Source organism: Peromyscus californicus, unplaced genomic scaffold (genome assembly GCF_007827085.1).
Source record: "Peromyscus californicus insignis strain IS unplaced genomic scaffold, ASM782708v3 Scaffold_8__1_contigs__length_139910024, whole genome shotgun sequence".
Classification (NCBI taxonomy): Eukaryota; Metazoa; Chordata; class Mammalia; order Rodentia; family Cricetidae; genus Peromyscus; species Peromyscus californicus.
The window spans coordinates 79,287,395-79,312,387 of record NW_026294606.1 but is presented as its reverse complement, the minus strand read 5'-3'; the positions used below and the strand labels follow the sequence as shown (position 1 = coordinate 79,312,387).

Genomic DNA, 24,993 nt, shown 5'->3' with positions numbered 1-24,993 from the left:
ATTATTCCTTCCCTCTCTAGTCTCAACCTAATGGCTCCTTGGTAGTCAGTGTTAATCATGGTATGGTCACTTCCTGCCTTACATCATCAGTAGATTGATTCAGAAGTCCTTTGGTGATAATTGTTTCTTGGTGAATATACAGGATTTTATTTACACAGATTAGAGCTTGTTTCAATGCACCTTTTCCTTCATGATTCTAACAAGCCATGTCTGGTTTAGTACTTCCACTATGCACCATCAAAATTCTCTTGATATTTTAAGTAAATGTAAGTAATGACTTTTCAGTCAAATCCATTGAAGAAAAGGTCAGGGAAATTAGCTTCATTCTTTCCTTATTCTGATTTTTGGAGACTCTAAGTTTGGAAACATCAAAATGGAAGTAAAAAAAAAAAGGCTTCAGTGACCTTATTGATTGAGTTCTAAAGGAAAACAAGTAAAGTGAAAGCTGAAGATGTTGAAATGTCAATAAATGTGACGATGAGTCAATGTACAAAACTCTCTGTGGATGTTAAAGAAAGGGTTGACTTATGGTACGGGCTACATTAAAAACTACAAAAGAGTAAAACCTAAAGATAAAACAGATTTTCCCAAACAAATCACCAAAGCTACAAATCTGAAACCTTAAGCCATATCTACCAAAGGTTGTGAATTATTGACTTGGAGGTAACATTCTACAGCTGCCATGTCTCTTCAGACTCCTCTCCAAATAAAGCCTGTGCTTGTCCAGGGCACAGATAGCATTAGTTTTCATAGAATGCAGATTAGGGAAGTAATAGCATCAGAAGAAGTGTAGAATTCCCTGCCAGGTACCCAGTTTGGTATTATAAAGCATTAGGAGAAATGAAGTCATGAGAGTCATGTGGCAAATCATTGCTACTGTTCTCAGCAATGTTTAGCCCAAGGAGCCTTTGGGAATGCTGGATGGAAAGGACGTGGAGACAGTGATTGTCACATTGCAGCAGAAGGAAGCTCTAACCAGTGGTTCTCAGCCTGTGGGTCTCAACCTCTTTAGGGGTCAAATGACTCTTTCACAGGGTCACATCAGGTATCCTGCATTTCAGATATTTACATTATGATTCATAACAGCAGCAAAATTGCAGTTACGAAGTAATAACTTTATGCCTGGGGGTCACTGCAACATGAGAAGATATATTAAAGGCTCACAGTAGTAGGAAAGTTGAGAACCACTGCTAAACTTTAGAGACTCAGAGATCAGATTGACTGTTTGAATCTTCAGAACTGGGTAGAGATGTGTTCCCTAGACAAGCAGGAAGGGATAGTTTGTGGAGTTGTGTGAAGGGACTATCACAATGACTAGTAGATAAATTCAGATAAATAACTTTTCTACAGCCACAGAATTCAAGAAGTTTTGTAAGAATTTAATAAGGCACCATAAACCATTTTAAGAAGCAGGTGGTTACAGAATAAAAAGAGGACGGGGCTGGGGAGATAGATGGCTTTGTGGGTGAAGCGTTGCTGTAGAAGTGTGAACATCGGTGTTTGCATCCCCAGCACATGCTAAAAGGCTAGGATTGGTGGTGTGTTCCTGTAATCTCAGCACTGGGAGGTAGAGACAAAAGGGTGCTGGAGTCTCATTGGCCAGTCAGCCTAGCCAATCTGTGAGCTTGTTTCAGGAAAGGACTTCATCTCAAAAAATAAGGTGGAGAATGGTAGAGAAAGATAACCAGCATCCACCTCTGGCCTCTACATGTGCACACCACTGTGGTACATGGGTGTGTGTACTATGAGGATGCAAGTTTATTCCAGAACGTACAATTTAAAGAAGCTTAGTACAGTGGCACAGGCTTGTAATCCCAGAGCTGGGGATGTGGAGACAGGTGAACCCTGTGCTCTCTGGCAGGCTAGCCTAGACTACTTGGTGAGATCCAGGCCAATACAAAAGCCTGTCTCAATAAAAGGTTGTCAGTATCAGAGGAACAACACCTAAAACTGGCTTCTCACCTCCACATGCATGAGCACATGTGAACATGCCCCATGTGTACACATAAAAAAGAACAAAAATAACCGGAAGTGGCATGGGAAACAGCTCAGGTGATAAAGCGCTTGCCCAGAAAGCCTGAGGAGCTGAGCTTCAGGCCCAGAATCTACATAAAAAGCCAGGTGTGGTGGAACATACTTGAAATCTCAGCCATGGGGAAAGACAGGCAGATACTGTCCATCCAGCAAGTACCCAGCAACTAAGAGGCCCCATCTCAATAAAGTAGATGGAGTCCTGAAGAACAACATTTGAGCTTGACCTCTGGCCTACACACACACGTGAACACCTGTAGGTAAGCATACTTGTGACACACACACAAAATAGAGAAAATTATTGAACCTAAACTCTTGGCTACAAAGAAAATGCAATAAATGTGACTGAGACTAGTCAGGAATGTGCAATCTACACAATGGAAGAAAGAACAAGTGTGAGAGCAGAATGCAAGGAGATCTAACATACGATTATATTCAAGTTGGAACATGCTGGAACATGGTCTTGGGCTGGGAAGATGGAGCCGTGGCTATATTCCTGATGTGCAAGCAGGAGCATCTGAGTTCTGATCCTCGGAACCATGTAACACAAAGCTGAGTGAGGCGTTGTGCCCCCTGGATCCCCAGTGCTGGGAGGGCAGAGACAGGAGCTCCCAGGGGCTCACTAGGGACTAGTACTCCCTAGTAGTCAATGGTGAGCTTCTCTCCAGGCTTTAAAAATAAGCCTTTCCTTCCCTTAAGTCCCCATCAGGTTTAAATCCCCCTGTGTTGTACTGTTTCTGGCTAATGCTCTTCCTCTCATCTTGAGACCCATTGTGACCCTGAGGCTCTTTCCCCTGATAAATTATACCTTCTGAAGGGAACTACTCACCACCTTCCTTTCTGGATCCCTCCCACCCCTGCTGCTCTGTTAGCCGTCCTTTTATTATATTCAATGACACTGACGTGTAAATGAGCAATTATAATTCTGTTCTTTCAGTGCCATGTCAAGTTTGGATTTTGTTTGAAAGTCACCTGAGAGCCACCGAATGTTTCTAAGCTGAACAGAGACCAAACATCTTAGAGGATCACTGCAAGTCAGAAATGAGGACAACTTATTCTAAGCCTGTGAAATAGGAAGTAATGAGAAACAGAGAAACTGATAGGTTCAAGAGCTGTGAAATATGAGGAGACAACTGGATATGACTTGTAATGGAGAGGGGAAGTTAAGGCAGTAATCAAAGGGTTCCACTCCTGGATGTGGGGAATACAGGTAGGGAACATGGGAACCTGAACTTCCCAGGGGGAAACATTTGTTGACTATACATGGAAGCCTAATCCATCCCCAGGCTTAAGGAAGCCACTTGTCAGGCACAGACAACCCAACACATGGTGAGTTCAGCGCAGTTCTGTAGACATCCAGGTTCCTGGGGCTCCAAGTGGCCAGGGCAGCTAATCACCTGATGTTCATGTCTAAAGCTAAGCTGGGTATGTAGGAGAGCATGACTTAGTAACTGAGTCGTGGGTGTTATGTGAAAGACTATAAGGAGTAAGAACAGTGAAAGGCAAAGCAAACCTGGTTTTGTAGGAAAAATATAGTGGACAGAAGGTGAGAAGGATAAACCAAGAGTAGGGATGGAAACTGGAAGAGGTACTGGCAGGTGGAAACAAAGAAAGAGCATGTAAAGGGAAGGAATTGATCAGAAGTGTGTCTGAATTGCTTTTCTTGTGCAACTTTCTGTGTACGCTCTGGTTTTCCCACAAGTGTTTTTATAAATACACTAAAGCAATTTTTAGAAGACAGTATTTTAAGTTTGGTAAGAATCCAAACAATATTACTCTTGGCATCATATTTCACACATGGATATTATTGCTAGAATTTTTTTTTTGATTTATTGCTTCTTTGAGCTATAAGTTGAATGTGAGGAAATGGTAAACATGTCTATTCTGTGTTGATTGCCCATAATTCATGGGTTAGGAACTCGTTTTGATGAACAGCAGCTGTATGTGCTAGTGATTCATGGTTGTGGCTTAAACTGGGGTCACATAACTGTCTAAACATGTATGCTCTCAGCATAGTTTCACTAACTATAACAGAGTGTGTGAACAGCTCTCAGCGAGATGAGAGATGTCATCTTCATAATAACCATCCCCTTACTGATTCATGTGACTTCATGAAATTCTGATTTTGGAAAACTCCATTGACTTTTTTTCAGGAAGCTGTTGTGATGGTAACCATGTAAGTTGCTTCATATTGATTAGAAGTCTCCTTGAGATGTGTAAAATAGTACAATAGGTATTAAGTCTTTGAATAAATAGATTTGTTTATGCTGAATTTTCCATTCTTATTTATTTTTACCTTTCTTTTTGTGCATATGATGTGTGTGCACATTTGTGTGTACAAATATCAGTGTGAGCATACAACAGCATGTACATGGAAGCCAAAATTCAGCCTTAGCACATTTGACACATCCTTAGGTGTCAGTCATTTTTTCAAATAGAATCTCTCATTGGCCTGGAAATGGACATGCAGAGTAGCCTAGCTAGACAGAAAGAATCATGCATCTGATTGTTTGTCCCCCCAACATTGTAATTATAAGCACGCACCACCATACCCAACTTTTGTTTTCTTGATATGGGCTCTGGGGATCAAACTCAGGTCCTCCTTCTTACAAGGGAAACATTTTTTATGATAGTATTATTTACTTAGATACCATGACCAAGGCTACTTGTAAAAGAAAACATTTATTAGGACTCACAGTTCCACCATGATCATTACAGTGGAGAGCAGAGCAGCAGGCAGTCGGCATGGTGTTGGAGCAGTAGCTGAGAGCTTACATCCTGATCCACAGGCACTGAGGTCAAGAAAGCTAACTGGGAACGTCTCCAGGCTTTTGAAACCTCAAAATCTGCCACTCAGTGACACACCGCCTCCAACAAGGCCACACCTCCTCATCCTTCTCAAACAGTTCCATCAACTGGGGACCAAATATTCAAACATATGAGCCTATAGGGGCCATTCTTGTTCAAACCACCACACTGATTGAACCATTTCCCCAGCCTTTGATGGCTTCTTAATGAACTAATAAAAGATGAACTTTTGTGACATGTGTATAAGGATGTAAGTGTCTAAATATTAGAGTTTTAAGGTCTATTCTTCAGAGCTACTGTGGCTTAGGTCTTATTATTTTTTGTGCATTTGATCTCTACAACTGAAACTGAAGATGGCTTGACAAACTCTGTTAGCCATGTGTTTCTGTCTGTTTTCTTACATAACTTGTAGTTTTGGCTTCTTAAAGGCAGAGTTATATTATTTGGTACGTAAATTTTTCTAATTGTTGTAAGTTGTGACTTTTAATATTTCAGTTGCTGTTCTTGTTCATGTTCAATGTATTTGGGGTTGTTTTCTGCTTTGCATGATATCAAGATGCTATCTCTGCTCTCCTAATTGCTTGTTTGCCTGTTAGATCTTAGACTAGCCTTTTTCTTAATACATTTTACTGGTCTTTTGTATAGAGTATGTATATGGATCTTGTTTGGTGAGTTGAACTAAATAAACATTTAGTTTAGTACGTGAATTAAGCCATTCACAAATGTTTATCGATGTGACTAAAATGTCTGGACTGAATAAATGTCATACTTGTAAATTAATTGTATTCTGTAGAATTTGCTATGGTTCTTTATCAGGTTTACAGTCTTTGCTCTTTTGTTGTTATTTAGGATGGTTTATGTTTTCGTTCTAATGGTTAATATTATACCTACAAATTTTTATGATGCTCTTATTCTGTGTAAATGGCATTTTTGCTCTCTGTCATTTTTTCTTTCTCACTGGACTTTGACCTCACTGTTTTTCTAGACTGGTTGGCCATGGAATCTGCCTGTCTTCACTCCCCATGTGTGGGGTTACAGACAAGCACCACCTATGTCTGACTTTCATGTGAACCTGGGGGATCTGAATTCAGGTCCTCATGCTTGTGCGGTAAACATTTGAGCAACTGAGCCATCTCCCCTGGCCCTACTGGCTCTTTATTTATTTTATTATTTATTCACAGCTCTCATCTAAATAGTAACCAGTAGGTTTGCTCTAATTCTCTTTTCCTTCTCCCATGATTTAATCATATGATACTTAAAGCTTACTGTTCAGACATTATTATTTCAACCTGGGCCCCAACTTTTCTGTAAACTTAGGTCAATGTTTACTTGTGTGTGTACATACTATATGGTAATGAACCTGTGCACACAATACATACTGATCACTGAGTTCTTGCTGAAATTCTGCTCATTTTTTAATTATTTAGTGCCTTCCAGGAGAGTCATGAAAGATGGTTACTGGTTGCTTAGGGTACAGAAGTTGCTATGGGTTAGCACTGGATTTTAACGCATGCTTGGATGTTAGCCTGATTAGCTGTAATGTCTTTGACTCTCACTCTCTTTCACTAAATTTAATTATGCTGCCTGCCCCTTATTGTCTTGCCAGAGGCCCAAGACACCTGTTGCTGCATAGTATCCCCTAGGCATGACATGGAAAATAAGCTCATGAAATCTCAGCAATATGGTTGCCTGAACAAGACTAGCCTAATGATAACACCAGGGGACATGCTGACCTGGACATGGTCACACCCTTAGATGAAAAGTTACAGGAGGTCAATGGCTGCTGACAGGGAGAATTAGTTTCCTCTAGGGATAAGCTCCCACATAAAATATCTAATCCCAAGCAGTCAATCTTGGACACATGTACATATGAACAATGATAGACTCACTAGGTCATATATGCATTAATGCATATATATGTAACAATAATAAATAAAGATAAGACCATGAATTTGAGAGGACAGACATGGGAGTAGTTTGGAAGAAGGAAAGGGGAGGGGTGAAATAGATATAGTGTTGACAGATGATGTTCTCAAGAAAAATACTGAGACACCTTTGTTATGTGTGATTAAATACAATTTTTAAAAATTAGTCTAAATTAGTCTAGCCGGGCAGTGGTGGTGCACGCCTTTAATCCCAGCACTTGGGAGGCAGAGCCAGGTGGATCTCTGTGAGTTCGAGGCCAGCCTGGTCTACAGAGCGAGACCCAGGACAGGCACCAAAACTACACAGAGAAACCCTGTCTCGAAAAACCAAAAAAAAAAAAAAAAAAAAAAATTAGGCTAATACTCCTCTAATGTTTTCTTTGTAAATTATTTTGTCTCTTTGTCTGGGGTCTCGAAGGTCCTTTTTGTAAACAGATAGTGACTTCTTGTACACAGCATATACATGCACACTCTTGTGAGCCTCATTATGTTTTTGCTGTGTGAGTATTGGGCTTGACAGCTCTGGTGTGAGTGTTGGTTGGCTTGAAATACAGATCACCCAGAAAAGGCAAAATAGAGGATTTATTTTTTCTTTTAATACAGAAACAACTTTCAAATACACAAGTTATCAGAGCCCCCTCCCAAGAAACTTCAATAGAGAAAGGGGTTTTGCTTTCCTTTTTTTCCTTTCTGGAAGAAAAGGAGATTATAAACTCACATCCTCATCATCTTTTCAGTCCCTAATGTTTCATACAAAATGCCTGGCATCCGTGATGCACAATGTGCTGAAATCCTGATGTTCTGAATTTCCTGTTGTATCAAAATAACCTCAACATTTAAAGGTCAGCTCTCGAGCATAAGCATGTGCTGTAAAAGAGTTAAATGTCATGTTCTTTAGAAAGAATCAGGGTGAAGTCTGCCATCCCCAAGATTCTAAGAAATCTTGCCCAGCGTTTACCTAACTGGCACACAAATTGCCCACAGTTTATCCCATGTTTTCCTCCTACACATAGTAAAATGAACGTTTGTTGAGCTGACTGTCACAGGGCTCAGCATCATGTGATCAGGCAGTGAAAGCCTCTTTATCCAGCACACACAAGGATAGAATTAAAGCCACCATGGGATGGAGAACTCTAAATTTCCTATGTTTTGTGGTTCAAATATAATTATGCTGCATTTATACGGCTTTAAAAGATTTTTTGCATTGGGTTTATTTGTTCTTTTTAAAGGGAAAAAAGTCCAGCTACACTCATGTGTACACAGAAGAGACTTAATCCCTCTGTGGCTTCTCAGATATAATTGTTGCTGTAAAACCAGGGTCTGTGAGCTTTTAGGGTTTACAAAACATGAAGTCTATGGCTTACTTGCTTTTAATCTTAACATTTTTCTTTATTTTGCATTTTCTTCCTTTTTCATTTGCATACTTTTAAAGGCATATAGATTAAAGTTAAACACAAAAATATAAGTCATTAACTCTTCCAATGTTTCTTTTATTTTAGTGTATGTTATATTGCCTGAATTCATGTCTGTGCACCACGTGTGAGCCTGATGCACAAAGAGGATAGAAGAGGATATCAGATCCCTTAGAACTGTGGTTATAGTAACCTGCCATGTAGGTGCTGGGAATTGAACCCAGGTCCTTTGGAAGAGCAGCCAGTCTGTTAACCACTGAACAACCTCTCCATCCCAAATTTCATTTTCTTAAAAAAAAGTTATTTTATTTGTTTTTAATTTGTGTGTGTGTGTGTGTGTGTGTGTGTGTGTGTGTGTGTGTGTGTGTGTGTGCGTGTGTGTGTCCGTGCATGTGTGTGCAAGCATGCATGCGTATGTCTACAGAAGCCAGAAGTGGGCTTCAGATTCCTATGGATCTGGAGTCACAGGCAGTTGTGAGCCACCAGATGTGGGTGTTGGGAATTTAACTCAGGTCCTCTAGAAGAGAAACAAGCACTCTCAACTGCTGAGTCATTTCTAATGCCCCTCAAATTTCCTTCTCAAACAAGTGCTAGGCATTTTCGACTTGAGAACTGAGAGGGTGTTACTTTTCCACATAAAATGCACTCAGTTGTGTTAATGTGTGTAGGTCAGTGGCTGCATAAGTGGATGACTCTCTCCTCTTCCTTATGTGAAAGAACACATGTGTACACAGTAAAATGAAAGTACACAGTAAAATGTATGACTGTTCTACATGTATACCTGCATGCCAGAGAGGGCATCAGATCCTATTATAGATGGTTGTGAGACACTGTGTGGTTGCTGGGAATTGAACTTGGGACCTCTAGAAGAACAGCCAGTGTTCTTAACTGCCGAACCATCTCTCCAGCCCAGCAGTAAGTTCGTAAGCTGTGAAGTATGATACGTACAAAGAGAAGTGCTCCATGCAGGTGAACACATTAGTAAATTACTGGGAAGTGAAGCAAATTAGAACACTGTTGTTACCCTCCACTGACTCTATCACAGCCTGCCCCAGGAACTAGCCAGACCTCCATCTGTGGCCCCCTTCTTTCTTGCCCTTTTGGCTGTTTGTGTCTTGCTATCTTCATGAAAGCAGCTCTATAGACTGACATTGTTTCTGTTCCAAGCATGTGTGAGAGGAAGCTTATGGTGTGTGCTGGTTTTGTCTGGTTTTTCTTGTTCCAAAGTGATAGGTAGTTTTATGCTTAATTATTCATTTTGATGAGTTTTAACAGCTGTGCACATTCACCAAGCCCCCAGCCAAAAATGGGTACAGACCAACTCCTTCACCCCCAAGGGTTTACTGCTGATATTTTTAAATTAGTTGTTACGTGGACCTAATAAGCCCCTGTTTGATTTCTGGCTGAGTTTGTACATTCACAGTGTGGCGTTCTGTTGTGGAGTAGACATTTAATTGTTGTGGAATTTTCCACTCGCACCAGTATCAAGCACTTAGTATTGTCAGGTTTCTTTTAAATTCATCTAATAGGATGAAATGGTATGCTATTTGTAGAGTTCATTTCATTTTCTGATAATGATATCAAGTAACTTTCTTGTTATCCACATGTAAATGCTTTTTGTGGTTTTTCTTGTTAATTTGAGCAAGTCCTTTATGTATTCTGGATACAAATCTATCACTACACGTATGTGTCATTTAGCACTCAGACTGCCTTTTAAATAGAAATCTGTAATTTAATGCAGTTGAATTCATCTTTTTTTAATTTTATGGCTAGTGAATTTTATAATTTAGAAATGAGCTAGTAGTTTGTTGGGTTTTTTTTTTAAGTGGAAAAGGCCAAAGTTAATTTTTCATACAACATCCAGTTGTCCCAGTATCATTGGTTGAAACTGACTTGGTGTCTTGGTTGTGATGTAACGGGTTAGGAAGAAAAGTCTCGAGAAGCTGTGCCCTAATTTCCTGGCATTCAGTTGGCTGGCATTTCATGTTTTCCTCACTTAGGTTCTATTTTCTTGGGATATTTCTGTCAGGTTTTAGACATTATGATACTTAAACAAGTAGAGAAATGATGTTCCCCTTCCCCCACTGACTTCTTGTGTGTGTGTGTGTGTGTGTGTGTGTGTGTGTGTGTGTGTGTGTGTGTGTGTATGTGTGTGTGTGCGTGTATGTGTGCCTGCGCCTCACTGTTTCGACAACTATAGCTTTATCATAAATAGTGTTGGCCTTTCAACTTTTTGAGACACTTTGGGCTGTACTTAGGATTCCTAGATAAAACTTTGAATCACTTTATCTAATTTTTTATAAAGTTGTACAATTTTAATAACTATTGTTAGGAATATCAATTAATTTGGGGAAATGCATTTTTTTTTGTTTAAATTTTTGAAACAGGAACATGTTCTGACTCATAGTTGAAATGCTCAAGATGAACTGGATGCAGCAGCAGCCTCCCTCATGGGTTTGGCTGCTGACCTGTGGGAGAACCCATGTCTGAATCTGTGACAGACCACATTTAGGTGCCTCGTTTGCCCGGCAGTGTTTGGTCTTTCAGCCTTGGCACTCAGTCAGACTTTCTCTTGTGCTTGGTAAGGCCGCTGCTTTTGCCACAGGTCAGCTTCTGAAGGTGGTGGCCTCAGAGCCACAGCTGGGGCACAATACGTGCCTCCCTTTGTGATGTTTTTCAAATGATTAGGTTCCTGTTGTCATCGTCTGCGGCCCAGGGCCACAGAGTTCAGAACTGAAGGCACGTCCGCTACTTCATTGAGATTGTGAATGTGGTGTTTAGTAGCTCCATTCATCTAGATGTTTAATTTATCATTGCAATGTTTTATAGCCATTAATGTAGAAAATAATGTAGAAAATGTGTTTTTAATACTTTTCTAAGTATCTGTTTATGTTAGTATAAGTAGTAATCATTTTAAAATCTTTTTCCAGTAGTTGTATCTTAGCATATCTTCATGTGTTTCAGGAAGATTGCTTATTATTGTTTCTGGTTATTTTTGGCAGATACCAGAATTGTCTTCATATTAAATCATGTTATCTGCAAATAATGACAATCTCCTTCCTACCCTTCACAAGTCTGCATGCCTTTCTTAACCCCACCAACACATTTGCCTTTAATTTATTTTTCTTGTCTTATCAAATAGTCAATTTTCTAGGAAGTGAGGGCAAGGCTTTCTCAGCTGTTACTGAACCTGGAGAAAACATGAAAATTTTTACATTTTGTGTTTTGTAGCTTTCCTTTATAATACTCAAATTTCCGTATCAATCTATTGTCAGTTTTTCTTTGTAAACCACAAATAAATTTTCAATTCAGCAAAAGTTTTTCTACCTCTACTGAGATGGTCAGATCATTTTTGTTTTGCTATTAATTGATTAATTTTGCGAAGTTGAGCCAATCTTCTCTTCTTTAGATAAAATTATGCTGTCCTAGTTACTTTTCTATTTCTGTGATAAAAGACCACAATGAAACGCACCTTGGGAAATGGTTTATTTTATCCAGGGAAATTAAGGCAGGAACCCAAGGCAGAAAATGATGCAGAGTCCATAGAGGATTGTTGCTTACTGGCTTATTCCTCATGGCTTACTCAACCTTATTTCTTATAGCACCCAGGACCACTACCCCAGGGATAACCCCACCCACACTGGGTTATCATAATAACTATATCAATAACTAATAAAAACAAGTTCTCTATAGCTTGACTACAACCTTATGGAGGCATTTTCTTAATTGAGATCCTCTCATCTCAAATGACTCTAGCTTGTGTCAAGTTGAGAAAAATTCAGCCTGCACACACACTGACCACATAGGGTAGTATCCTTTTCACATTATCTTGCATCCAATTTGATGGTATTTTGTATTTTGTATTTACACACAGGTGCATTGTTTCATTTTATTTTCTTATAATATTTTTGTCAAGTTTTTTGTTTCAGCATTATGTACACTTTATAAAAACATTGAGAAAATGATTTCCTCCTTATTCCCTGATAGAATTTGTGTACAATTATTTATTACTTAAATATTTTATACAATTGACTAGTAAAACCATCTGGACTTGAGTCTTCTTTATTGAGTGGGCTTGGGTGTTTGATTTTGTAAATTATGAATGATATTAGATGTGGTACAGTTTAGGTTTTCTACTTTCCCTTGAGTCAGTTTTGGTAACTTCTGCTTCTAAAGAAATATGTTAATCCTATTTGTTTAATTTAGTAGCATAAATTGCTCGTATCACCCTCCCTCCCCTTACCTTATGTGGAAGGCTCATGACCCACTTAACTTTTTCTTTGGATTTTAAGAATTTCGTTTACAACATATTGTGATGACATTCACCTCTGGGATCCCTTCTCCTTTCCATATAAGCCCAACTGGACTCCAGTGGCGAAGCTAGTAAACCAAATGACAACCCCTCTTTATTCAGTTATTGACCATCGATGATAACTGCCCAGGACAGGTAGGGCTTCACGGGTACCTCTTCTACTCATGATGCAAAGTTGGATGCCCAAATCTCATGCAGGTATCTACAGCTGCTTTCTGTCCTTGATTGCAACTGTCCTGTCATATCTGAATGAGAATGATTCATGACACTTCTCCCCACCCTCTGGCTTTTAAGTTGTTTCCATCCCTTCTTCTGTGATGTTCTCTGAGTCTAATGCATATGTGTACACATGTGCGTGGGTGTGTCTGCTTGATTTAGATGTGCCATTTGATGCTGAGTGCTTAACAGTCACTTACACTCAGCACTTTGGACAGACAGGAGTGGCCTCATTATCTGTCATCCTCTGGGGGGCGGGGAGAGGCTCTCCTGCTCCAGGCTGTGTGGGTCTATGAGTATAAGCATAAGTATTTAGAAGATTGTTTGACAAGATGTCCATTGAGAGAAACAATAGTATGTTCTCCCTTGGACCCATGACCTCTCTATCAATAAGCTTTCAACTAGGCTTATGCCATCAAATGTGTATTCTGTCCTGTGGAGCAGGTCACAGATCACAAAGTTGTTGGTTATTCACCAAATAGCTATACCACTATGGCACCAGTGGGCATATCTATCCTGGAAAGGACCCAGTTTTAAAAATAAACTGTGAATTCTATGTGATTGCTATGTTTTTATGTTATTTTACCAAACAAAGACAAATAGGTGACAGAATCACATGGTGCCAAACACAACCTAAGATGTTTGTTCTCTGGCTCTTTGCAGAATAAATTTGGCAACACTTATCCTGCTCCAGTAGTTTAATGGTATTCATCTTTGACTTTTGTCAATTGTTTTTATGTTTTTGTCCACTCTTTATTCATTTTCCCTTAATTTTTACTATTTATTGTATTTAGTCTGTTTCATTTTTGCTGCCCTTTCTAGCTCTTTAAGGTAAAAGCTACATTGTGACATCAATTCTTTTCTTTCATTATTGTTTCAAGTTTTGAATTTTCCTCTAAGTGCTATTTTAGCCTCATTTGAAAGTTCAAGTTCTGTTTTTATTTTCGTCTAATTGAAAATATTTACCATCATTTTCTATGTAAAATCCTTAAGGTTTCAGAAAGTATATGGACATATAATGATTGTAAATGTTTATAGGGTATAGTATGATAATCTAACAATATATAGCGATGAAGTCAGGATAATTATTTTAATTGTTTTTTTAGGTTTATTTTCTTTTTTATAAATGAAGGTTTTGCCTGGATGTATGTCTATGCACCACATGGGTGCCTGGTGCATGTGGAGTTCAGAAGAGAGTGTTAGATCCCTTGAAACTGGAGTTACGAATGGTACTGAGCTGCTATGTGGGTGCTGGGAATCAAAACCAGGTCTTCTGCAAGAGGAACAAGTGCTCTTAATCATAAGAGTCATCAGCTGATGGAGACTGCATTGGTTTCGTATTTAACCACTATACACAGTGCTATAATAAGCACAGCTCTGCACTTATCTTCTTTGATCTCTCTGATGCCTCCATTTGGTTATACTTTTTTTTGCCTATAGATTTTAACAATTGTTGCTTAATTTCTAAAACTTTCAGTGTTTTCCATATGCCATGTTGTTATCAATTTCTGCTTAATACAATAAGGCAGAAAATACATTTTCTGTGATTTCAGTTTTTTCCTTTTTTAGCTATAGTTCCCAGGTCTAATTTTGTAAATATACACTTACACTATGGAAACTACATATTCTGCTGTAGTTTTATATATCATTTATGAAATGATGATTATAGTTGGGATGTAGTTGAGTGATAGAGCACTTGCGTAGCATAGGCAAGGCCCTGGGGTCTTATATAAAACAACAAAAATAAATGTCAAGTCAATCAGATTAAATGTATTATTCAGTCTATATTTATATTGTTTACAATTTTTTTTGTGCTGGGCGGTGGTGGAGCATGCCTTTAATCTCAGCACTTGGGAGGCAGAGGCAGGTGGATCTCGGTGAGTTTAAGGCCAGCCTGGTCTACAGAGTGAGTTCCAGGACAGCCAGAGTTAACACAGAGAAACCCTGTCTCAAAAACAAAAACAACAAAGTTTTTTTTTTAACAAATTCCTGAAAAAGGATTTGTACCTTTTAAAAAAAAAAAAATCACAGTTATAGATTGTGATTTTTTTCTTTGTAGTTTTTTTCTCCGTTTGCCATTCTTTTCCATGACCACTAAGAAACCTCCTGTCTAACCCTCTGCTCCTTCTCCACACTTCCAGATCTTCCATCTTTGTGGTCCTCTCCCTTTGCAGATGTTCTACTCACCCTGCTGGGGCGCTGACTCATCCTTAAGTTATTCAGGTTTTTGTTGTCGTGACAACATTCCTGAGAAAAATAATTTGAAAGTGGAAAAGTTAGTTTTGGCTAGTTCCAGGTTCTGGAGCTGTCTCTACTGATTTTGAAGTTATTGTGAAATACATCAGCACATCACAGGGAGTGCAGTGGAGCAAAGCTACTTCACAGTGCCAGGAGATATCAAGGAAGAGAGGGGCAGAGGAGGGGAGAAGAGAGGGTCCTAGGGACAAGGGGTACCCTTCAAGGATGCATCCCTTGTCATTTAGTTTTTACAAATAGGCCCCGCTTCCTACTTTCTACTACCCCCAATAACGCTGTCAAATTACCAATCCGTCAATCGACTAATGCATCAGTTAGGTCAGAAAGTGAACTGGTCACTTTCCCAAACCCCCACCTCTGACTATTCATCTGACCAAGCCTTTGGGAGACATTTCACATTGAAATTATGAGCACCGTGATGAGTTGTCCAGGTGCTAGATGTCCTTTCTAGCCTCCTGTTCAGCCATGGGTACCTTGTTCTGCTCAGTGTCTGATGCCCCAGGCCAGGCTGTTCCGCTATGTCCTCACTCAATCCACAGGATCCAGGCTATCATCTCATTTCTGTACGTTCTCAGTGACATCCCCGTTACTCAAGATACTCCGTTATTTCCCCACTGTTTTACTTCCAAAGATTGCTTTAATCACACTGTCTAGAATCTGAAACTTTGTGACTATTTCCTTCTACCCCCAAGAGATTCCCACAGCATCGCTTTCGGTCTAACCTGTGCTAGGCTGTGGGTACATTGGCCTCTACTCTAGATGACTGCTTGCTTTGCCTCACTTCGTGGCTGTAGGACTTGGGCCAGGGTGAGGATCTTTACTGTCACTTTTGGAGGATAATTTTTATTAGATATAGAAGTCTAACTTGATAATTTTCTTCCCATACTTCATGAATGTCCTGGTGTCTTCTTGCCCTTTTTCTGCTGAGAGGTCAGCTTTTGTGTGTATCATAGTTCTTTATCTCTAATGTCCTCAGACTTAATGTTTGTGTCCCTCCAAAATTCACAGAGGTATGGATAGTCAATACATAAACCATGTACACACATACAACTACATACACACACACACACACACACACACACACACACACACACACACACACACACTCACCTCTCTGCCAGGACTGTGTGGGGTTTAATTGTACCTGTAGGAATTCCATAACCTCCTGAATATGTATCCCTCATCCTTGTTGACTAGGCATTTGTGAAATTAAACTCTCTGCATCATGCACCCCCCCCATATGTAAAGAATAAATAGGAAAGCCGGGCGGTGGTGGCGCACGCCTTTAATCCCAGCACTCGGGAGGCAGAGCCAGGCGGATCTCTGTGAGTTCGAGGCCAGCCTGGACTACCAAGTGAGTTCCAGGAAAGGCGCAAAGCTACACAGAGAAACCCTGTCTCGAAAAAACCAAAAAAAAAAAAAAAAAAAGAATAAATAGGAATTCCAGGTTAATAAAACACCGTTAGAAATAAAGAATTCACGTGATGGGGTTAAAGCAATCTGGCCACGGCAAGAAAGGGCATTGTGAACTTACAGACTGTTAAAGGGATCCCCACTGAACATCAAAGAGGAAAAGGAGGTAAAAAGTGAGGGACTAGAAACAAACAGGAGTCAAATGCCTGGGGAATGGTACTATGAATATATTTATATATAATATATATTATATATATAATGTGTACAGCCGAAACTGTCTATATAACTAGCTATTAAATTTTAGGATAAAATCAATGTTTTTTTTTCAGTAGGGGAAATAGCTGCTTAAAGAAAATTCAAGTAATTAGCAGATTATGGGTAGAGGAAGGCATAAAGAAGGAAAATAAATTTATTGTTATTTGGAGGCATGGAAGTCTATTCTGAAGATATGCTAAACATTAAAATCACAAAGTAAATAAGTGATAGACTTAATTACATGAGATGTAAGTAATAAAGGAACATTAAGAAGGAAGAGAATATGTCGGCTTGCAGCAGAAGTCACAACTGGCACTAGAACTTGGATTATGGGGAATTTGGGTAAGCTGTAGTTGATGAGGGGAAACTAAGGAATGCCAGCTGCTCAGGCTGAGAAACCGGGAAAAGCCTCTATTTCACAATTTCCAATAAAAGAATTCTGTTAGATGAGAATGACAAATGCCAGTGCTACACAGTACAGAAGGGCTATTGGGCCAGCGTCTGTCAGGGGTTTGCTGGGTGGAAAGAGAACCATCTTTACTTCACAGAGCTCCGAGGAGGGTCGCCAGCATAACTAAACATAAGCTTGCCTTTGGAGGCTGGATAATGAGGCATCTCTTACCGTGACATTTTTACAAAACATGCAACATTATGATTTCAAAATACATTGGTTTCTCCAGAAAGAACCAATAGCCTTGCCCGTGCCCCATGATACAAAACCATTGTTTATATCTGTGGCCTCGGTGGGCACGGAAGCCAGCCAGACATCTTCCAGTCCTGGTAACGTTAACACAACACAGAAGGCCAGCTGCATCTTTTTCTAATTTTGGCATTTTGTTTGTCCATTTTTTTTTTTTTTTTTTGCTGGGGGGTGGATTGTGAAGGGTCTCATGTACTTCAGGCTGGCCTCAGATGCTCTATGTAGCTGAAGATGATCTGGAACATCTGAGCCTCTTGCCTTCATCTCTCAAGTACTGGAGTTGCAGGTGTGTACCACCAAACCCAGTATTGCTATAAATTTTTAAAAAGCCGGAAATTGAACATCTAGTTATCTCCTTGGAGCTGCTATTCTGCCAGAAGTTTGATTTCCGTGGTAAAGTAGAAGATCTTGGAAATGCAGAAGTCAGTTTTGTTTTTATGATGTCAAATGATGAAGATAAAATCCCCTTGATAGAAGAATGAGGAGTGAGGAGAGCTAGCACCACTGGAAGTGAACTCAAAGCAAGTTGGCAGTCAAATTTAAGAGCTACAAAAAGGGGGTAAATGCATGGAAAGTGGGTAGTCATTGAAATTGATATCGCCTGCGAGGCCGTCATCACTACACGAGAAGCCATAAACTTGCAAGGAAACTCCTCCTAAATATGTGCTCAGTCTAGAGACAATTTCGAATGAAAACATTGCTGGTTAGAATGGAACCATGTGCCTTGCGAGTGTGAGGGTTTTGAAGGAATGCACTGGTGTTGGGAGAGACTTTTCTGGTTTACTGAAAAAAGAAATAAGCAAAGACTGTCTTGTTTCAGATCTGCTTAACCAGTATCCTCAGGCTGTGGTCACAGGCCTGTGCATGGCAAGCCATACAGAATGCCTCTGTCAGGGAGGTCACCTAGTGCTTGAGGAGAGAACACATGACGAGGGCTCCAGAAAAGGAGGGCGAGTCTTCCAAAAGCTTAACAGGAAGTCAGAGACCTGTAAAAGAAGATTTGTTTGTTTGTATTGTTTTCCTTTCCTATGTTTGTGCTGAGGACAGGGTCTCCTATGTAACCCAAACTAGCCTGGAACTCCAGATCCTTCTACTTCAGCCTTCCAAGTCAGATTTTCTTACGGGCCTTGGATATCAGCTCCCACGGGCACTGTTAGTGGAGAGCAGCTTTTCCGTGGCCGTGACACAGGATGTGTCTGTTCACTAGGTACATATGCACGCACTTGCTACAGCAGTGGTCCTAGTCCTTCACCAGACTGTACTTTTCTGAAGGACAATTAACATGCAGCCAGTCCTGCTTATCTGGTGAATTCCTATACTCTATTTATAAATAAAGGTTACAGGAGCTGGAGAGATGGCTCAGCGGTTAAGAGGATACGCTGCTCTTGGAGAGGGCCTAAATTCAGTTCCCAGCACTCACATTGGCTCAACCACCTTGTAGCTCTAGCTCTACATGGACACGTGCACTCAACTGTGCCTACCCCCCCCCCACACACACACACAATTAGAAATAAAATAAAAGACTTGATAGACAGCCTTTCATTTTTATACTCTGAGGTTTGGACACAGGAGAACTCTGAAAATTCCTGAGCTGTCCAGAGCCTGTTTCTAGCTAAGATCAGGAAAGGTGGGCCTCTGCCTTTTTTTTGTTTTAATTGTTAATTTTATATGGGGTCTCACAGTCCTCCTGCCTTAGCCTCCCCAGTGCTGGTGATGACAGGTGTGTCTCATGATGCCCAGCCCCAACCTACCCTTCCTTCAGCTCTTATCCTGTAAACGGATGTTCTTTTGACTTCTATTTAGGCCAGGCTTGTGCATCTTTGTGCTTGGGCTTGGTGATGACGTTGTCATGAAATGCTCCTAAGAGGAGTCCTGAACTGCTATTCAGAATCTGCAAGCACCAGGAGGCTGTAATGGGCCTTTCAAACATTTATGTCTGGTGACTTTTGAGTGTGCGTTACAGTGCTGTACAATGTCTATTCAGTAAGGTGCCATTTTTAAAGCATCCATAGAACAGGGTATATCTGATCAATTATTGAAAATGCTCTGGCCAGAGGCTCAGTGGAAGAGGCCTCATCTTCTCACCAGCCCAGCCATTCGGTATTTGCTCATGGGGTGTTTGTGCTGACTTTGGGGCACACAACAACCCCTGGTAATGAGAGTTGAATGTATTTATTTTTTCTCAATGCCTAATCCTTCATGTTTAGCAAATAGTCGTAGGGTTTTATGAGCAATTGTTTGGATAAGAGAATGGGAAGAAATAAATCGTTTCTTGAAAACAATTATTGAACTCAGAGAATCAGGGCTTTAATACTATGCAGGCAACCGGAAGCCATTGGAGATAATTGTGAATTGCTCAGCAGGGTGGATGGAGCCTTGTACAAGGTGGTATCAGGGCAGAATGCACATCCCTGCCTGGGTTGCTGTTACGCAGAAGCTCCGAACATGCCTTCGGGGAGTGGGAATGGAGAGAAGCTGAAGTCAAGGCATGCAGGTTCCCAGCAGAGCTTTTATCAGGGACTGACTCCCAGGAGCAAGTGTGTGACATAGGAATCGCTGGGAGTCAGCGATTCCATGCTGAGGATAGAACAGAGGAGGGATATAGCTAACTTGTGGGGTTCACTTCTCCTGACCCAGTTCCCACGCGTGCAAATGTTTCTGGTGGTATTTTCGTCATACCGTGCTGTCACTCCCATTCTTCCGAGTCTTTTAAGACATCAGTAACGGATCATAACCCATATTCCATGTGATGAAGCAGCTGGTGAATTCCTGAGTCTCTGGAATGAAATGAACAGTGAATTTTTGTAGGTAATTGTAAAATTTTGTCTGGGGGAAAAGGATGTCTTACTCTGTGTGTGTGTGTGTGTGTGTGTCTGTGCGCACGCGTGTGTGCATGTGTGCATGCATTTGTACAGTACATGTATATGTTCCTGTGTGTGCACATGTCAGTGTGCATTTGGAGGCTAGAGGTAGACACAGAGTGACTTTCTGGATTGCTTTCCTTATTTACTTTAAATTTTAATTATTTTTAACTACATGAATACCTATGTGTCTATGGGTTGGTATGTTCCTGAAGAGGGTATTGGATCTCCTAGAGCTAGAATTACAGACAGGTATGTGTGAGCCATCCAGCTTGGTTGCTGGGAACTGACATTGAATCCTCTGGAAAAGCAAAGAGGGTTCTTCAGTGCTGAGCGATCTCTGCAGTGGGAGGAGTTACTTTCTTGAGTCAATTTCTATCTTGCTATAGGCTCTCAGCGTCACCCCATTCACGAAGCTGCCCATAACCCACCTGGGAATATTGGATAATACATATTGTTCCCCTGGCAAACTCATCTCAAGTAATCAAGAAATGTAGATTTCTTAAATGTCAATTATAAAGGAAGAATTTGAATGGCATTTTAAAAGCTAGCAGAATTTACTCTACTGAGGGCTAAATACTACATGTGTTCGACTGAACTGGAGATTAAAAGCCGAAGGAATTGTGATGGTCCTTATCTTCCTTCATCTGCTTTCTATTTAATGCATCTTTGTGAACAAAGCCGTGTTTGTGAAGGGCATTAAGGTTTGTTTGGCCTTCCCCTCCACCCCCAGCACTCTGTGGACCTTATTGCAAGGTTATGTTCCCTGGACTGATTGACACATAAACAGAAGACAGATGGTGCAGTGATGGCTCTGATGATAATCCATTTTTCAGCTAGTCATGAAGATATTTTGATTACAGTATGTTTAAGTAATTACAACACGGTCTGCTGTGCTGGGCTTGCTGGGAAGGGAGCACATGGAAAACAAGTTATGTGTTATGCGTGCCCAACAAAAGATGCACTGTAGTGTGATGATTTTAATTCCTAATGCTAGATTAGGACTGGAGGAGTTTAAAATATGTCATACCGTAGGGTAAGTCAATTAAACACAGACCAAATAAAAAAGGTAACTGTACAACTCTGAGGCATAAATATTTGTTTTGGAGAGTATTTAGAAGTTATTATGTGAAAGAACCAATACTTTTTACATAGAGGTAACAGTCTGTGGACAGCTAATTGAGACATTGTGTGGCTTGATTTTAGTTTAAGGGAATCATAATTATTATTCAGTGTGCTTTCCGGGTCATAAAGATTAAACTGAAGTCACTGGGCTTGACCATTCAATAGTATGTACGTCCCACTGTTCTGGGAGTACTGATCAAAAGACACTCCAGCAGAATGTCTGGGGAGAAACTAGAATTGTGTGACTAAGGGGGCCACTTGAATTTTCCCATTCATTTACTGATTACAGTTCACATTACTGTCTCTGCCTTCTCCACAGGATAATTGATCGCTTAGACGGAGTTCGCTTGTTGTGGTCCCTGCTCAAAAATCCACATCCAGATGTAAAGGCCAGTGCAGCGTGGGCACTCTGTCCCTGCATCGAAAATGCAAAGGTAGAAGGGATTGCAAACCTGTCTGTTCTAGAACTTCTAAGCCCTTGAGTAGTGTCGGCACAACTACTAATTTATTTGGACTCACTCTTGGTCAGATTGAGCTTGTAGAAAAAGAAGACTAAACGTTTATGCTAAAGTGATTTCCAGCAATGATTTCTTCTGGTCTTTTGAAAAATGTCACATGAAACTAGGCAAAGATAACAGCAATGTAGTCTTGCTCTTGTCTTTGAGGCAATGAGAAAGTTGACTGCATTACATTCTGTTGCTTACAGAGAGGACAAATTGGGGGACCTTGGCTGTTTTCCCAGGGGTTACAGCAGCAGGAACAGCAAGGTGTCCCTGAAAAGGTCACTTTTCTTAATATTAGTGACAGGATCAAAGGTTTATTTGTTGGAAGAAGGTATTTATTAGTTATTTTAGTCTTCATCTGCACATTTTGTTATTTTCTTCAAAGATCTCTTTTCAGCCTGCTTCTCTTTTGGCGGCACTGGGGTGGAAGCTGAGTCTCAGGCACGCTGGGAAAGTGCTCCACTACGGAGTCACTCTTCTGTATTTTGTTTCAGTATAGAGGCGTGCTCAGTTGCCAGGCTGACCTCAGCTTTCAGGCAGGCCTTGAACTTGGGATCCTCCTGCTTCAGCCTCCTGAGTAGCTGCGATTGTAGGTATGTGCCACCAAATCCAGCCTGTCTCTCTCACCTTTACTTCACATTTTCCAATTTCTCTTAAAAGACTCTTGACACTGGATATTTTCTAAAAAGCATTTAGTGTGACCTAGATGTGAAAAATGAGTTGTGAAGTTTGCTAGGAGTAGATTTTGATTTTGCTGCTACAAAATCATTATTGAATCATATTCATATTTCTATCACAGCAGAAATAAATGAAGAAATGATAATGATCTCAAGTGTTCACCTAGAGGAAAATGGACAATAAGATAATAGTCTGTTCATATTATATTATACAGCACAGCAATAGAAAATAAATTTATTTAAGTAATGTGTTCATCAGTGTTACCATGTCTCACAAATGTAGTAAGCCAAGTGGCAAGCTGCAGTAGATGTATAATATGATTTCTATTAAAATGTAAACAGAAATTTAATATAAAGTTTAAATATTAGTTAGGGAGCAAGAAAGTAGCCTATTGGTTAAAAATTAATACATGTACTTGTAGGATAATTCTTATCAGTTCCTTCTTCAGCTGTCATCCCAGTCCTTCATTCATAAATGTTCATAAATGCTAAAGTAATAACCAGGTATTTAATAATGTTAATGGTATTAAAAGACAAACTAAAACTAGTATAATGAACTTTAGAGGCCACAGAGATAATGTCAGATGCAAAATATACATTTAAAAATTTAAAGACTAAATATCCTTGGAAAGGTCTAATGGAGAAGACTATGTCCAAATAGACTGTTATAACAAAAAATTTTGAATAAGGAAAGTTTTCTTTTTAAAGTAACCGTAACTTGGCAAAATAAACCCAGCATAATAGTTCATACCTGTAATTCCAAAGCTTGGGGAGGCTGAGGCAGGAGGTTCACCATGAGCTCAAGGTCAGCCTAGACTAGATATCAAGTTATATATCAGCCTGGGATGTGAGATGAGGTCTTAACTCAAAAAAGCTTTAAACATTATTTAATAAAACAATTCATTTAGTAGAATGAATAATTACTCCTACAGTTGATATGTCTAGATAATTATCTGGAAGATAAAGTCTAGTAAATAACCAAGAATGTGAGCAGAAGTAAAAAGAAAGCAAAACATGGAGACACATGAAAAGGAAGAGGGTAGCTCAGGAGAAGAACTAACCATTATTTTTTGAAAAGTTTCCATAAGTGAGACACTCTCTAAATTGGAAAGATTCACAAGTGCCAGCACTTGTAGGCAGCGGGAGGAGCGTTAGGTAATGCATGCAAGACTGTCCCCTTTTCTGGAAAAGAGGACCAGTGAATTCTTAACGATCATTGAAATTATCCAGTCTGATGTAGAGTTTGCTGGTACCGATTGCATGACACTATTTTACATATAGCATTTCTGCTTCATGCTGTTATTACATGTCCATTGTCCATTGTGTCCTGTTTCTCATAGACAATCGTTCCCAAATCTTCCTATTTATCTTATACTGGGATTGAGCGAAACCATTATTTTCATAGCCAGAATTTCTGTGTAATCGTCTGCCCTGAATGTCTGGCTGGTCTTCTGTGCTTTCAGCCTAGGGTGAACTCCATTCAAATTGTAAGCATCAGCCAGCCCACTTCTCTTGACTCCAAACCTAGTCTGGAGCAATTCTTGGAGAGCATTGCCCTCACCCATTTCTCTTGAATGTCACCTGCTCTCTGCTCGTTCCTCATCACCACCAACTTAGTTTCTGAATCTGCAACCTCACATTCTTCTAACCTGTTCTGAGGAAAGACAGACATATGGAGGGAGACATTTGGGTACCATGAGCATTTGAAGAATTTTAAGAGAGCATGGATAATTTGAAAATACACTGGTGGGTGACAAATGAAGCTATTGCAGCAGCCTAGATGAAAATAATTAGAACTCGACCTCATACAACAGCAGTGTGATTCAAAGATCAGATGTAAAGAATAAATAATTGAGAAATACAGTCAGAACTGGTACCTGAAGAGGAGACTGTGGAGAGGCAGTCAACAAAGATATCGAAGTGACTTTGGTTTGCTTTTCTTTGACAACTGTCACATGTTGTAAGCTTCACCACACACAAGAGGAATATGACTTTGGAGGGAGCTAGTGAATTTGCTTTTGTTCAGGTGAAAGTGTCCAGTCATTTGATATACGAATCTGGATATTTCTGGAGGTGTGTGTGTGTGTGTGTGTGTGTGTGTGTGTGTGTGTGTAATCATCAATGTATGAAGGGGGAGGTGGGTGTCAAGGTAGATGAAAGAGAGAGGAAGCAGAATGAGAGGAGATGCCCAGCAATAGTGTGAAGGGAGAAAGGCAGGCTGGAAGTGAAAGTCTGACGAGGAAGGGGATTACAGGAAAGCCCAAATCAAGGAGAGGGATTATCCCAATGTCATTAGCCCAAAGAGAGTGATTATTTAATGCTTTAAAAACTGAAAAGAGGACACTAAATGTGAGGAATTTATGGTTACTGGTCATCACCATTTCCATTGGGAACTTACACAGGTCGTCCTAAGGTGAGCAATGAGTTCAGAGAAGCAAGTAGAGGGAAAATTAATTGTTCTTTCTTGAAGCTTAGTGCTAAGGAGACTGCATGAAATAC

The 24,993-nt window shown here is 40.1% G+C and overlaps 1 protein-coding gene across 1 annotated transcript in view; it reads left to right on the top strand.

Annotated features, from left to right (window-relative positions):
• Nucleotides 1-24,993, top strand: part of Odad2 (outer dynein arm docking complex subunit 2) — a 153,372-nt gene that overhangs the window by 64,573 nt on the left and 63,806 nt on the right. Inside the window, exon 17 of the mRNA XM_052729323.1 lies at nucleotides 21,634-21,748. Coding sequence (XP_052585283.1) covers nucleotides 21,634-21,748 — 115 coding nt within the window. The remainder of the gene's footprint in view (nucleotides 1-21,633; nucleotides 21,749-24,993) is intronic.